General features: G+C 53.7%; 2 protein-coding genes across 7 annotated transcripts in view; one reads left to right on the top strand and one right to left on the bottom strand.

The window, feature by feature from the left end:
* The window catches only part of rdm1 (RAD52 motif containing 1), a 7,394-nt gene extending 812 nt beyond the window's left edge, over positions 1-6,582 (top strand). The window contains exons 2-8 of the mRNA XM_079643807.1: positions 341-439; positions 607-786; positions 4,573-4,698; positions 4,941-5,103; positions 5,573-5,671; positions 5,811-5,887; positions 6,052-6,582. Of these exons, the coding sequence (XP_079499933.1) occupies positions 341-439; positions 607-786; positions 4,573-4,698; positions 4,941-5,103; positions 5,573-5,671; positions 5,811-5,887; positions 6,052-6,126 (819 nt within the window). The 3' untranslated portion in view covers positions 6,127-6,582. The remainder of the gene's footprint in view (positions 1-340; positions 440-606; positions 787-4,572; positions 4,699-4,940; positions 5,104-5,572; positions 5,672-5,810; positions 5,888-6,051) is intronic.
* A 261-nt stretch (positions 6,583-6,843) lies between these two features.
* LOC307015618 (integrin alpha-3-like) overlaps positions 6,844-12,754 on the bottom strand; it is a 38,150-nt gene continuing 32,239 nt past the window's right edge. For all 6 annotated transcript variants that reach the window (XM_079644348.1, XM_079644346.1, XM_079644349.1 and 3 more), the window contains 3 exons: positions 11,523-11,621; positions 11,218-11,343; positions 6,844-7,681 (listed from right to left, as the gene is read on the bottom strand). In XM_079644348.1, the coding sequence (XP_079500474.1) occupies positions 7,526-7,681; positions 11,218-11,343; positions 11,523-11,621 (381 nt within the window). In that variant the 3' untranslated portion in view covers positions 6,844-7,525. The remainder of the gene's footprint in view (positions 7,682-11,217; positions 11,344-11,522; positions 11,622-12,754) is intronic.

The raw sequence follows: 12,754 nt of genomic DNA, 5'->3' as shown, positions 1-12,754 counted from the left end.
CCTCTCTCTCTCTCTCTGTCTGTCCCTCTCTCTCTCTCTCTGTCTGTCCCTCTCTCTCTGCCTGTCTCTCTCTGTCTGTCTCTCTGTCTGTCACTCTCTGTCTGTCACTCTTTGTCTCTCTGTCTGTCTCTCTCTCTGTCCCTCTCTGTCTCTCTGTCCGTCCCTCTCTGTCTGTCACTCTCTGTCTCTCTGTCTGTCTCTCTGTCTGTCTCTCTCTCTCTCTCTCTCTCTCTCTGTCCGTCCCTCTCTGTCTGTCACTCTCTGTCTCTCTGTCTGTCTGTCCCTCTCTCTCTGTCTGTCCCTCTCTCTCTGTCTGTCCCTCTTTCTGTTTCTCCCTCAGATGGATTTGGACATCCTGGAGTTCAGAGTCCCTGTGGAGAGCAACAAGACCCTGTTTGTGTGGGACATCCCCCCATCTCACACCGAGGACCAGATCTATGTGAGACACACACACACACACACACACACACACACACACACACACACACACACACACACACACACACACACACACACACACACACACACACACACACACACACACACACACACACACACACTGTTAATGTCAGTAATGAGGGTGTCATGTCTGTGTTTCTCCTGCAGGAGGTGCTGTTCTCAGTGTTCTCCTCCTTCGGGCCCCTGTACCTCCTGAAGGTGTTTCCTAACGCCCCCCCCTCTCCTCCTGGCTCTTACTGCCTCGTCAAATTTTTCTCCTCGTCTCACGCCTCCTCGGCCCAGAGGAGCACCTACGGGAAGAAGCTGCTGCAGAGCTCTCCTCTCAAGGTCAGTGCACCTCCTCTCAAGGTCACTGCACCTCAGTCAGTGAACTTCCTCTCAAGGTCAGTGCACCTCCTCTCAAGGTCACTGCACCTCCTCAAGGTCACTGCACCTCCTCTCAAGGTCACTGCACCTCAGTCAGTGCACTTCCTCTCAGGGTCAGTGCACCTCCTCTCAAGGTCACTGCACCTCCTCAAGGTCACTGCACCTCCGTCAGTGCACTTCCTCTCAAGGTCAGTGCACCTCCTCTCAAGGTCACTGCACCTCCTCTCAAAGTCACTGCACCTCCGTCAGTGCACTTCCTCTCAAGGTCAGTGCACTTCCTTTCAAGGTGACTAGAGGGAGACTTGAGGGACGGAGCGTAGACTAGAGGGAGACTAGAGGGAGACTAGAGGAACGGAGCAGTGACTAGAGGAAGACTAGAAGGAGACTAGAGGGACGGAGTAGTGACTAGAGGGAGACTAGAGGGAGACTACAGGGACGGAGCGTAGACTAGAGGAAGACTAGAGGGAGACTAGAGGGACGGAGCAGTGACTAGAGGGAGACTAGAGGGAGACTAGAGGGACGGAGCAGTGACTAGAGGGAGACTAGAGGGAGACTAGAGGGACGGAGCGTAGACTAGAGGGAGACTAGAGGGACGGAGCAGTGACTAGAGGGAGACTAGAGGGACGGAGCGTAGACTAGAGGGACGGAGCAGTGACTAGAGGGAGACTAGAGGGAGACTAGAGGGACGGAGCAGTGACTAGGGGGAGACTAGAGGGAGACTAGAGGGACGGAGCGTAGACTAGAGGGAGACTAGAGGTACGGAGCAGTGACTAGAGGGAGACTAGAGGGAGACTAGAGGGACGGAGCGTAGACTAGAGGGAGACTAGAGGGAGACTAGAGGGACGGATCAGTGACTAGAGGGTCCTAGCAGTGACTAGAGGGAGACTAGAGGGACGGAGCGTAGACTAGAGGGACGGAGCAGTGACTAGAGGGAGACTAGAGGGAGACTAGAGGGACGGAGCAGTGACTAGGGGGAGACTAGAGGGAGACTAGAGGGACGGAGCGTAGACTAGAGGGAGACTAGAGGTACGGAGCAGTGACTAGAGGGAGACTAGAGGGAGACTAGAGGGACGGAGCGTAGACTAGAGGGAGACTAGAGGGAGACTAGAGGGACGGATCAGTGACTAGAGGGTCCTAGCAGTGACTAGAGGGAGACTAGAGGGAGACTAGAGGGACAGAGCAGTGACTAGAGGGAGACTAGAGGGACAGAGCATTGACTAGAGGGAGACTAGAGGGAGACTAGAGGGACGGAGCAGTGACTAGAGGGAGACTAGAGGGACAGAGCAGTGACTAGAGGGAGACTAGAGGGATCTAGCAGTGACGAGAGGGAGACTAGAGGGACAGAGCATTGACTAGAGAGAGACTAGAGGGAGACTAGAGGGACGGAGCAGTGACTAGAGGGAGACTAGAGGGACGGAGCAGTGACTAGAGGGAAACTAGAGGGAGAATAGAGGGACGGAGCAGTGACTAGAGGGAGACTAGAGGGAGACTAGAGGGACAGAACAGTGACTAGAGGGAGACTAGAGGGACGGAGCAGTGACTAGAGGGAGACTAGAGGGAGACTAGAGGGACAGAGCAGTGACTAGAGGGAGACTAGAGGGACGGAGCATTGAATAGAGGGAGACTAGAGGGACCTAGCAGTGACTAGAGGGAGACTAGAGGGACGGAGCAGTGACTAGAGGGAGACTAGAGGGAGACTAGAGGGACGGAGCGTAGACTAGAGGGACGGAGCAGTTACTAGAGGGAGACTAGAGGGACGGAGCAGTGACTAGGGGGAGACTAGAGGGAGACTAGAGGGACGGAGCGTAGACTAGAGGGAGACTAGAGGTACGGAGCAGTGACTAGAGGGAGACTAGAGGGAGACTAGAGGGACGGAGCGTAGACTAGAGGGAGACTAGAGGGAGACTAGAGGGACGGAGCAGTGACTAGAGGGTCCTAGCAGTGACTAGAGGGAGACTAGAGGGACAGAGCAGTGACTAGAGGGAGACTAGAGGGACAGAGCATTGACTAGAGGGAGACTAGAGGGAGACTAGAGGGACGGAGCAGTGACTAGAGGGAGACTAGAGGGACAGAGCAGTGACTAGAGGGAGACTAGAGGGATCTAGCAGTGACGAGAGGGAGACTAGAGGGACAGAGCATTGACTAGAGAGAGACTAGAGGGAGACTAGAGGGACGGAGCAGTGACTAGAGGGAGAGTAGAGGGAGACTAGAGGGACAGAGCAGTGACTAGAGGGAGACTAGAGGGACGGAGCGTAGACTAGAGGGAGACTAGAGGTACGGAGCAGTGACTAGAGGGAGACTAGAGGGACGGAGCGTAGACTAGAGGGAGACTAGAGGGTCCTAGCAGTGACTAGAGGGAGACTAGAGGGTCCTAGCAGTGACTAGAGGGAGACTAGAGGGAGACTAGAGGGACAGAGCAGTGACTAGAGGGAGACTAGAGGGACAGAGCATTGACTAGAGGGAGACTAGAGGGACGGAGCAGTGACTAGAGGGAGACTAGAGGGACAGAGCAGTGACTAGAGGGAGACTAGAGGGATCTAGCAGTGACGAGAGGGAGACTAGAGGGACAGAGCAGTGACTAGAGGGAGACTAGAGGGACGGAGCAGTGACTAGAGGGAGACTAGAGGGACGGAGCAGTGACTAGAGGGAGACTAGAGGGATCTAGCAGTGACGAGAGGGAGACTAGAGGGACAGAGCAGTGACTAGAGGGAGACTAGAGGGACGGAGCAGTGACTAGAGGGAGACTAGAGGGACGGAGCAGTGACTAGAGGGAGACTAGAGGGAGACTAGAGGGACAGAGCAGTGACTAGAGGGAGACTAGAGGGATCTAGCAGTGACGAGAGGGAGACTAGAGGGACAGAGCATTGACTAGAGGGAGACTAGAGGGAGACTAGAGGGACGGAGCAGTGACTAGAGGGAGACTAGAGGGACGGAGCAGTGACTAGAGGGAGACTAGAGGGACGGAGCAGTGACTAGAGGGAGACTAGAGGGACGGAGCAGTGACTAGAGGGAGACTAGAGGGACGGAGCAGTGACTAGAGGGAGACTAGAGGGACAGAGCAGTGACTAGAGGGAGACTAGAGGGACGGAGCAGTGACTAGAGGGAGACTAGAGGGAGACTAGAGGGACGGAGCAGTGACTAGAGGGAGACTAGAGGGACGGAGCAGTGACTAGAGGGAGACTAGAGGGACGGAGCAGTGACTAGAGGGAGACTAGAGGGAGACTAGAGGGACGGAGCGTAGACTAGAGGGAGACTAGAGGGACGGAGCAGTGACTAGAGGGAGACTAGAGGGACGGAGCGTAGACTAGAGGGACGGAGCAGTGACTAGAGGGAGACTAGAGGGAGACTAGAGGGACGGAGCAGTGACTAGAGGGAGACTAGAGGGAGACTAGAGGGACAGAGCAGTGACTAGAGGGAGACTAGAGGGACCTAGCAGTGACTAGAGGGAGACTAGAGGGATCTAGCAGTGACTAGAGGGAGACTAGAGGGACAGAGCAGTGACTAGAGGGAGACTAGAGGGAGACTAGAGAGACGGAGCGTAGACTAGAGGGACGGAGCAGTGACTAGAGGGAGACTAGAGGGAGACTAGAGGGATCTAGCAGTGACTAGAGGGAGACTAGAGGGACAGAGCAGTGACTAGAGGGAGACTAGAGGGAGACTAGAGAGACGGAGCGTAGACTAGAGGGAGACTAGAGGGACCTAGCAGTGACTAGATACAGGTCTTGAATACAGTCTGTGTGTGTTCAGGTGAGGCTGAGCTCCAGACAGACGCCTCACTTCCTGTCCGACGGCAGACCTCTAAGCCACGCCCGCTGCCTGGACCTGGCCAATCACTGCCTGGGCTTCAACGGTTGGACCTCTGACATCATCACTGTGAATCTCACACACACACACACACACACACACACACACACACACACACACACACACACACACACACACACACACTAGAGACTAGAGAGACGGAGCAGTGACTAGAGGGAGACTAGAGGGACGGAGCGTAGACACACACACACACACACACACACACACACACACACACACACACACACACACACACCTGTATACAGGTGAGTCAGTGTGATGGCAGGTGACCTCCTGTCTGTCCTCCTCAGCTGAAGGAGCTCACCAACGAAGAAGAGGAGGGTGAGGATGAAGTGGAGGGTGGGGGCAGCCGGAGGAGGCTGAAGTTCGGCTGCCTGGTTCAGCTCTGCTTCCCCCGACACAACGTGAGCCACAGGGGGGCCGCCGTGCTGGAGGACAGCTTCACCTGCTCAGGTGAGACAGCTGGCAGGTGAGGACAGACAGCTGCTCAGGTGAGGACAGGCAGCTGCTCAGGTGAGGACAGGCAGCAGGTGAGGACAGGCAGCTGCTCAGGTGAGGACAGGCAGCAGGTGAGGACAGGCAGCTGCTCAGGTGAGGACAGACAGCTGCTCAGGTGAGGACAGACAGCAGGTGAGGACAGACGGCAGTTGAGATAGACAGCTGCTCAGGTGAGGACAGACAGCTGCTCAGGTGAGACAGACAGCTGCTCAGGTGAGGACAGACAGCAGGTGAGGACAGACGGCAGGTGAGATAGACAGCTGCTCAGGTGAGGACAGACAGCTGCTCAGGTGAGGACAGACAGCTGCTCAGGTGAGGACAGACGGCAGGTGAGACAGACAGCTGCTCAGGTGAGGACAGGCAGCTGCTCAGGTGAGGACAGGCAGCAGGTGAGGACAGGTTCTGATGGTTCTGGTTGTTTCAGGTCCAGAGGTTCTGCTGCAGAGACGCTGCAGAATGCAGAGAACCGTCAGAGAGCGAGCGCTGCAGAACGCCTTCTCTGCAGTACTGCTGATACTCACAGGTACTTATACTGCAGTACTGATACTACTCACAGGTACTTATACTACAGTACTGATACTACTCACAGGTACTTATACTGCAGTACTGATACTACTCACAGGTACTTATACTGCAGTACTTATGGTACTCTACTACTACAGGTGAGGGGAAGGTGATGGTGGAGGTGAGTCAGACGTCAGATCAGATCTTACCTGAACAGCCTGAAGGACTCCTGCAGGTAAACTCACCTGGAACCATCACAGTCATAATATACGATGTGATGTACCTGTGATCTGATGTACCTGTGATGTGATGTACCTGTGATGTGATGTACCTGTGATGTGATGTACCTGTGATGTGATGTGATGTGATGTACCTGTGATGTGATGTACCTGTGCTCAGGTGAACGAGTTCTCCTGGGGAGAGTTTGCTGCTGAGGAAGAGGAGGGAGAGGATGAAGAGTGGAATCTGACGTAACTGCACACGGCACCTTTGAGTACTCGCTGTACTGCTGACGGTTACCTTTGAGTACTCGCTGTACTTCTGACGGATACCTTTGAGTACTCGCTGTACTTCTGACGGATACCTTTGAGTACTCGCTGTACTGCTGACGGTTACCTTTGAGTACTCGCTGTACTTCTGACGGATACCTTTGAGTACTCGCTGTACTTCTGACGGATACCTTTGAGTACTCGCTGTACTGCTGACGGTTACCTTTGAGTACTCGCTGTACTGCTGACGTATACCTTTGAGTACTCGCTGTACTGCAGTTTGCAGACAGTTATTATATGTTCATATATTTATATAACTGAATGTTTTTCTGAAATAATAAATGTTTTGAGAGCGGGTGACACCCAGAGTTTCTGAGTGATGCATTGTGGGATTGCTGACCTTGATGTTTTATTCTTTTAATAAATATAATGTATTACTGTATTTTGCTTTCTTTCTGTGAATCGGCTTGCTGATTGGCTGTTGATTGGCTGTTAGCTTGTAAATCTGCGTGCTGATTGGCTGTTAGCTTGTGAATCTGCGTGCTGATTGGCTGTTAGCTTGTGAATCTGCGTGCTGATTGGCTGTTAGCTTGTGAATCTGCGTGCTGATATCAAAAATAACAATTATTATACGACACATTATTCATGATTCAGATTTACAGACTGAACCGACAGACCCTGAAAGCATCACAGACCAGTTAACTACTCGAATGTATTTTAATAGGGTTGACATACAGGACACAGGTGAACTAAACACACAATCACACAAGCTACCTTCAAGGGCTGTCAGAAATATCACAACTTTATAAAATGGCAGTGAGGCAAAAAGTTTCAGTAGAGAAGCTGAAGGATGCCACTGCAGACTTCAGCTCTACTGAAACTTTGAAGGCATCACAGGGGTTTGCCTTGGTTTCACAGGAGCCCCTGAAGGCATCACAGGGGTTTGCCTTGGTTTAACAGGAGCCCCTGAAGGCATCACAGGGGTTTACCTTGGTTTAACAGGAGCCCCTGAAGGCATCACAGGGGTTTGCCTTGGTTTAACAGGAGCCCCTGAAGGCATCACAGGGGTTTACCTTGGTTTAACAGGAGCCCCTGAAGGCATCACAGGGGTTTGCCTTGGTTTAACAGGAGCCCCTGAAGGCATCACAGGGGTTTACCTTGGTTTAACAGGAGCCCCTGAAGGCATCACAGGGGTTTGCCTTGGTTTAACAGGAGCCCCTGAAGGCATCACAGGGGTTTACCTTGGTTTAACAGGAGCCCCTGAAGGCATCACAGGGGTTTACCTTGCCCCAGGAGCCCCTGAAGGCGATAGATAATAAAAACTGTAATTTACACACACATTAAATGGCAGTGTTCTGCATGTTTCCATGGCGACGGTTGGTCTCTCAGTGCGCCTCGGACCAGGAAGTGACCCAGTGTTTGGCTGACTTCCTGTTTCCGTCTCGGATCAGGAAGCCGTCAGTGTGCGGCTCGTCTTTACCCAGAATCCTCCCCTGGTGCAGCGCCGCCCTCCACGCTCGCCGCCGCACGAAGAAGCCGACCTGCAGTGAGAGAGGAACCTGGGGTCAGAACTACACTGTGTGAGAGAGGAACGTGGGGTCAGAACTACACCGTGTGAGAGAGGAACCTGAGAACTACACCGTGTGAGAGAGGAACCTGGGGTCAGAACTACACCGTGTGAGAGAGGAACCTGGGGTCAGAACTACACCGTGTCAGAGAGGAACCTGGGGTCAGAACTACACTGTGTGAGAGAGGAACCTGGGGTCAGAACTACACCGTGTGAGAGAGGAACCTGGGGTCAGAACTACACCGTGTGAGAGAGGAACCTGGGGTCAGAACTACACTGTGTGAGAGAGGAACGTGGGGTCAGAACTACACCGTGTGAGAGAGGAACCTGAGAACTACACCGTGTGAGAGAGGAACCTGGGGTCAGAACTACACCGTGTGAGAGAGGAACGTGGGGTCAGAACTACACTGTGTGAGAGAGGAACCTGGGGTCAGAACTACACCGTGTGAGAGAGGAACCTGAGAACTACACCGTGTGAGAGAGGAACCTGGGGTCAGAACTACACCGTGTGAGAGAGGAACGTGGGGTCAGAACTACACCGTGTGAGAGAGGAACGTGGGGTCAGAACTACACCGTGTGAGAGAGGAACGTGGGGTCAGAACTACACCGTGTGAGAGAGGAACGTGGGGTCAGAACTACACCGTGTGAGAGAGGAACGTGGGGTCAGAACTACACCGTGTGAGAGAGGAACCTGGGGTCAGAACTACACCGTGTGAGAGAGGAACGTGGGGTCAGAACTACACCTTGTCAGAGAGGAACGTGGGGTCAGAACTACACCGTGTGAGAGAGGAACCTGGGGTCAGAACTACACCGTGTGAGAGAGGAACCTGGGGTCAGAACTACACCGTGTGAGAGAGGAACGTGGGGTCAGAACTACACCGTGTGAGAGAGGAACCTGGGGTCAGAACTACACCGTGTGAGAGAGGAACGTGGGGTCAGAACTACACCGTGTGAGAGAGGAACCTGGGGTCAGAACTACACCGTGTGAGAGAGGAACCTGGGGTCAGAACTACACCGTGTGAGAGAGGAACCTGGGATCAGAACCACACCGTGTGAGAGAGGAACCTGGGGTCAGAACTACACCGTGTCAGAGAGGAACCTGGGGTCAGAACTACACCGTGTGAGAGAGGAACCTGGGGTCAGAACCACACCGTGTCAGAGAGGAACCTGGGGTCAGAACTACACCGTGTGAGAGAGGAACCTGGGGTCAGAACTACACCGTGTGAGAGAGGAACGTGGGGTCAGAACTACACCGTGTGAGAGAGGAACCTGGGGTCAGAACTACACCGTGTGAGAGAGGAACGTGGGGTCAGAACTACACCGTGTGAGAGAGGAACGTGGGGTCAGAACTACACCGTGTGAGAGAGGAACCTGGGGTCAGAACTACACCGTGTGAGAGAGGAACGTGGGGTCAGAACTACACCGTGTGAGAGAGGAACCTGGGGTCAGAACTACACCGTGTGAGAGAGGAACCTGGGGTCAGAACTACACCGTGTGAGAGAGGAACCTGGGGTCAGAACTACACCGTGTGAGAGAGGAACCTGGGGTCAGAACCACACCGTGTGAGAGAGGAACCTGGGGTCAGAACTACACCGTGTGAGAGAGGAACCTGGGGTCAGAACTACACCGTGTGAGAGAGGAACCTGGGGTCAGAACTACACCGTGTGAGAGAGGAACCTGGGGTCAGAACTACACCGTGTGAGAGAGGAACCTGGGGTCAGAACTACACCGTGTCAGAGAGGAACCTGGGGTCAGAACCACACCGTGTGAGAGAGGAACCTGGGGTCAGAACTACACCGTGTCAGAGAGGAACGTGGGGTCAGAACCACACCGTGTGAGAGAGGAACCTGGGGTCAGAACTACACCGTGTGAGAGAGGAACCTGGGGTCAGAACTACACCGTGTCAGAGAGGAACCTGGGGTCAGAACTACACCGTGTCAGAGAGGAACCCGGGGTCAGAACCACACCGTGTGAGAGAGGAACCTGGGGTCAGAACTACACCGTGTAAGAGAGGAACCCGGGGTCAGAACTACACCGTGTCAGAGAGGAACCCGGGGTCAGAACTACACCGTGTGAGAGAGGAACCCGGGGTCAGAACTACACCGTTTGAGAGAGGAACCTGGGGTCAGAACTACACCGTTTGAGAGAGGAACCTGGGGTCAGAACTACACCGTGTGAGAGAGGAACCTGGGGTCAGAACTACACCGTGTGAGAGAGGACCCTGGGGTCAGAACTACACCGTGTCAGAGAGGAACCTGGGGTCAGAACTACACCGTGTGAGAGAGGAACCTGGGGTCAGAACCACACCGTGTGAGAGAGGAACCTGGGGTCAGAACCACACCGTGTCAGAGAGGAACCTGGGGTCAGAACCACACCGTGTGAGAGAGGAACCTGGGGTCAGAACTACACCGTGTGAGAGAGGAACGTGGGGTCAGAACCACACCGTGTCAGAGAGGAACCTGGGGTCAGAACTACACCGTGTGAGAGAGGAACCTGGGGTCAGAACTACACCGTGTGAGAGAGGAACCTGGGATCAGAACTACACCGTGTCAGAGAGGAACCTGGGGTCAGAACTACACCGTGTGAGAGAGGAACCTGGGGTCAGAACTACACCGTGTCAGAGAGGAACCTGGGGTCAGAACTACACCGTGTCAGAGAGAAACCTGGGGTCAGAACTACACCGTGTGAGAGAGGAACCTGGGGTCAGAACTACACCGTGTCAGAGAGGAACCCGGGGTCAGAACTACACCGTGTGAGAGAGGAACCCGGGGTCAGAACCACACCGTGTGAGAGAGGAACCCGGGGTCAGAACTACACCGTGTGAGAGAGGAACCCGGGGTCAGAACCACACCGTGTGAGAGAGGAACCTGGGGTCAGAACTACACCGTGTCAGAGAGGAACCCGGGGTCAGAACTACACCGTGTGAGAGAGGAACCCGGGGTCAGAACCACACCGTGTGAGAGAGGAACCTGGGGTCAGAACTACACCGTGTCAGAGAGAAACCTGGGGTCAGAACTACACCGTGTGAGAGAGGAACCTGGGGTCAGAACTACACCGTGTCAGAGAGGAACCTGGGGTCAGAACTACACCGTGTCAGAGAGAAACCTGGGGTCAGAACTACACCGTGTGAGAGAGGAACCTGGGGTCAGAACTACACCGTGTCAGAGAGGAACCCGGGGTCAGAACTACACAGTGTGAGAGAGGAACCTGGGGTCAGAACTACACCGTGTGAGAGAGGAACCCGGGGTCAGAACTACACCGTGTGAGAGAGGAACCTGGGGTCAGAACCACACCGTGTGAGAGAGGAACCTGTGGTCAGAACCACACCGTGTGAGAGAGGAACCTGGGGTCAGAACTACACCGTGTGAGAGAGGAACCTGGGGTCAGAACTACACCGTGTGAGAGAGGAACCTGGGGTCAGAACTACACCGTGTCAGAGAGGAACCTGGGGTCAGAAACAGTAACAGTCAGAAAGTCTCTGTGGACTGAAAGCAGCAGTCTGAATTGTACCTTCCACAGCAGCAGGCAGATCACAGCCAGCAGGGAGACCCCCGCCAGCACCGCCACCACCAGGATCCACAGGGGGGCGCCGGAGCCCAGCTGCTGCCCCCCTGTAGGGTAGATCTGGACCTCAATCTGCAGGGAACAAGAATCAGAAGGAAACTCTACAGACACCACCAAAACCACACGGAAGGTTCAAGTTGTCAAATCTTTTCTGCCCCTGATATATATTCATCATATAAATAGTTCAGCTGTGTGTTAGCGATATGTGCCGTAGCTCATTGTTTTAAAATGTATTATTGATCTTCTGATACCTGGCTGCTGCGCGGCTCCATGCTGATGGTGGGTTTGTTGCTCTGCAGCTTCAGAGTCGCCCGGAAACGAACCAGCACCCTGCGGGCATCACTGAAGTCCTGAAACACAGAGAAGAGCACCATGAAGGGAAGCAGGCTGAGAGAGAGAGAGAGAGAGAGAGAGAGAGAGATTTTTGAAACCACCTTTATTCACAATTTTTCTCAAAAAACCAACAGACACATTACCACCATATTATAAACGTTCTGTTTGACATGGTGCTAAACTTAAAAACTAAAATCAGTAACATTGTTTCACTTTCACACAAAAAAACCCCCCTCACAACTGAGATCAGGAAAAAACATTGCATCTCTGGAAAAGACTCATTGTCATTTGGAGACTTCAGCCTCTGCAGCAGGAGGCTGCTCAGACGTGAGGCCTGCAGTGTTGTTCAGGCGGGGGCCACACACCTCCACCACCTGGCCCAGCGTGAGGATCCTCTCCTCACAGAGTCTCTGCTGCAGAGAAGGCCCAGCACCTTGAAGAGACCTCCATAGAAACCCGAGAGACCGTTCAACTGTAATCCTTTTAGGTCCATCAGGAACAGCGACTCAGCCAGACCCAGCCCACCACAGCGCTAATAAGGCCCGAGCTACGGGTCTCCAGACCAGGTCAGCAGGTCCAGTCAGGAACCTCTGGAGGAACCGGAGCCTGAAAGCAGCCCCTCTGCTTGCCAGGTGAACCAGGCCATGTCCCCACTCCTCCTTTGGCAGGAACAGGACGCTCTGAGGGACCCAGTGCATGCGGTCCCAGAAGAAAAGCACCACAAACAAAGATGCTCTCTTAGCATCCCCTTGAGAAACGTCAATCTTTAAAGAGCCCAGCTTTATGTCACTCATAATGACATTATAATTGCATAAACAAAAACATGGCTGAAGAAAAATAAAAAGAGAAAAAAATAAAACCAAGATGTACTTATTCATCATTCTTTGCAGTTTCCTCTCTGATCCTCTGAAGTGTCTTCTTTAACCGAGCCTCCTCTGGGCCGCTGAAGAAAGGTTCCCCTAAGGCTTCTATGCGCCGCATGAGGACTCTGGCAGTATTGTGAAAAATCTGCAAATCAGCAAAATAATTCTCTAACTTCACCCCCCCCCCCCCCCCCCCCCTCCCCCTCCGCCAGAAAGGATCTGATCCTCTGGAAAGAGTACTCCTCTCCCTTTGCTACCTCAACGATGTCAAAGAATGACTCACTGTC

The sequence above is a fragment of the Notothenia rossii genome (assembly GCF_949606895.1).
Source record: "Notothenia rossii genome assembly, chromosome: 8".
Taxonomy (NCBI): Eukaryota; Metazoa; Chordata; class Actinopteri; order Perciformes; family Nototheniidae; genus Notothenia; species Notothenia rossii.
This window is presented reverse-complemented; position numbering and strand designations above follow the sequence as displayed.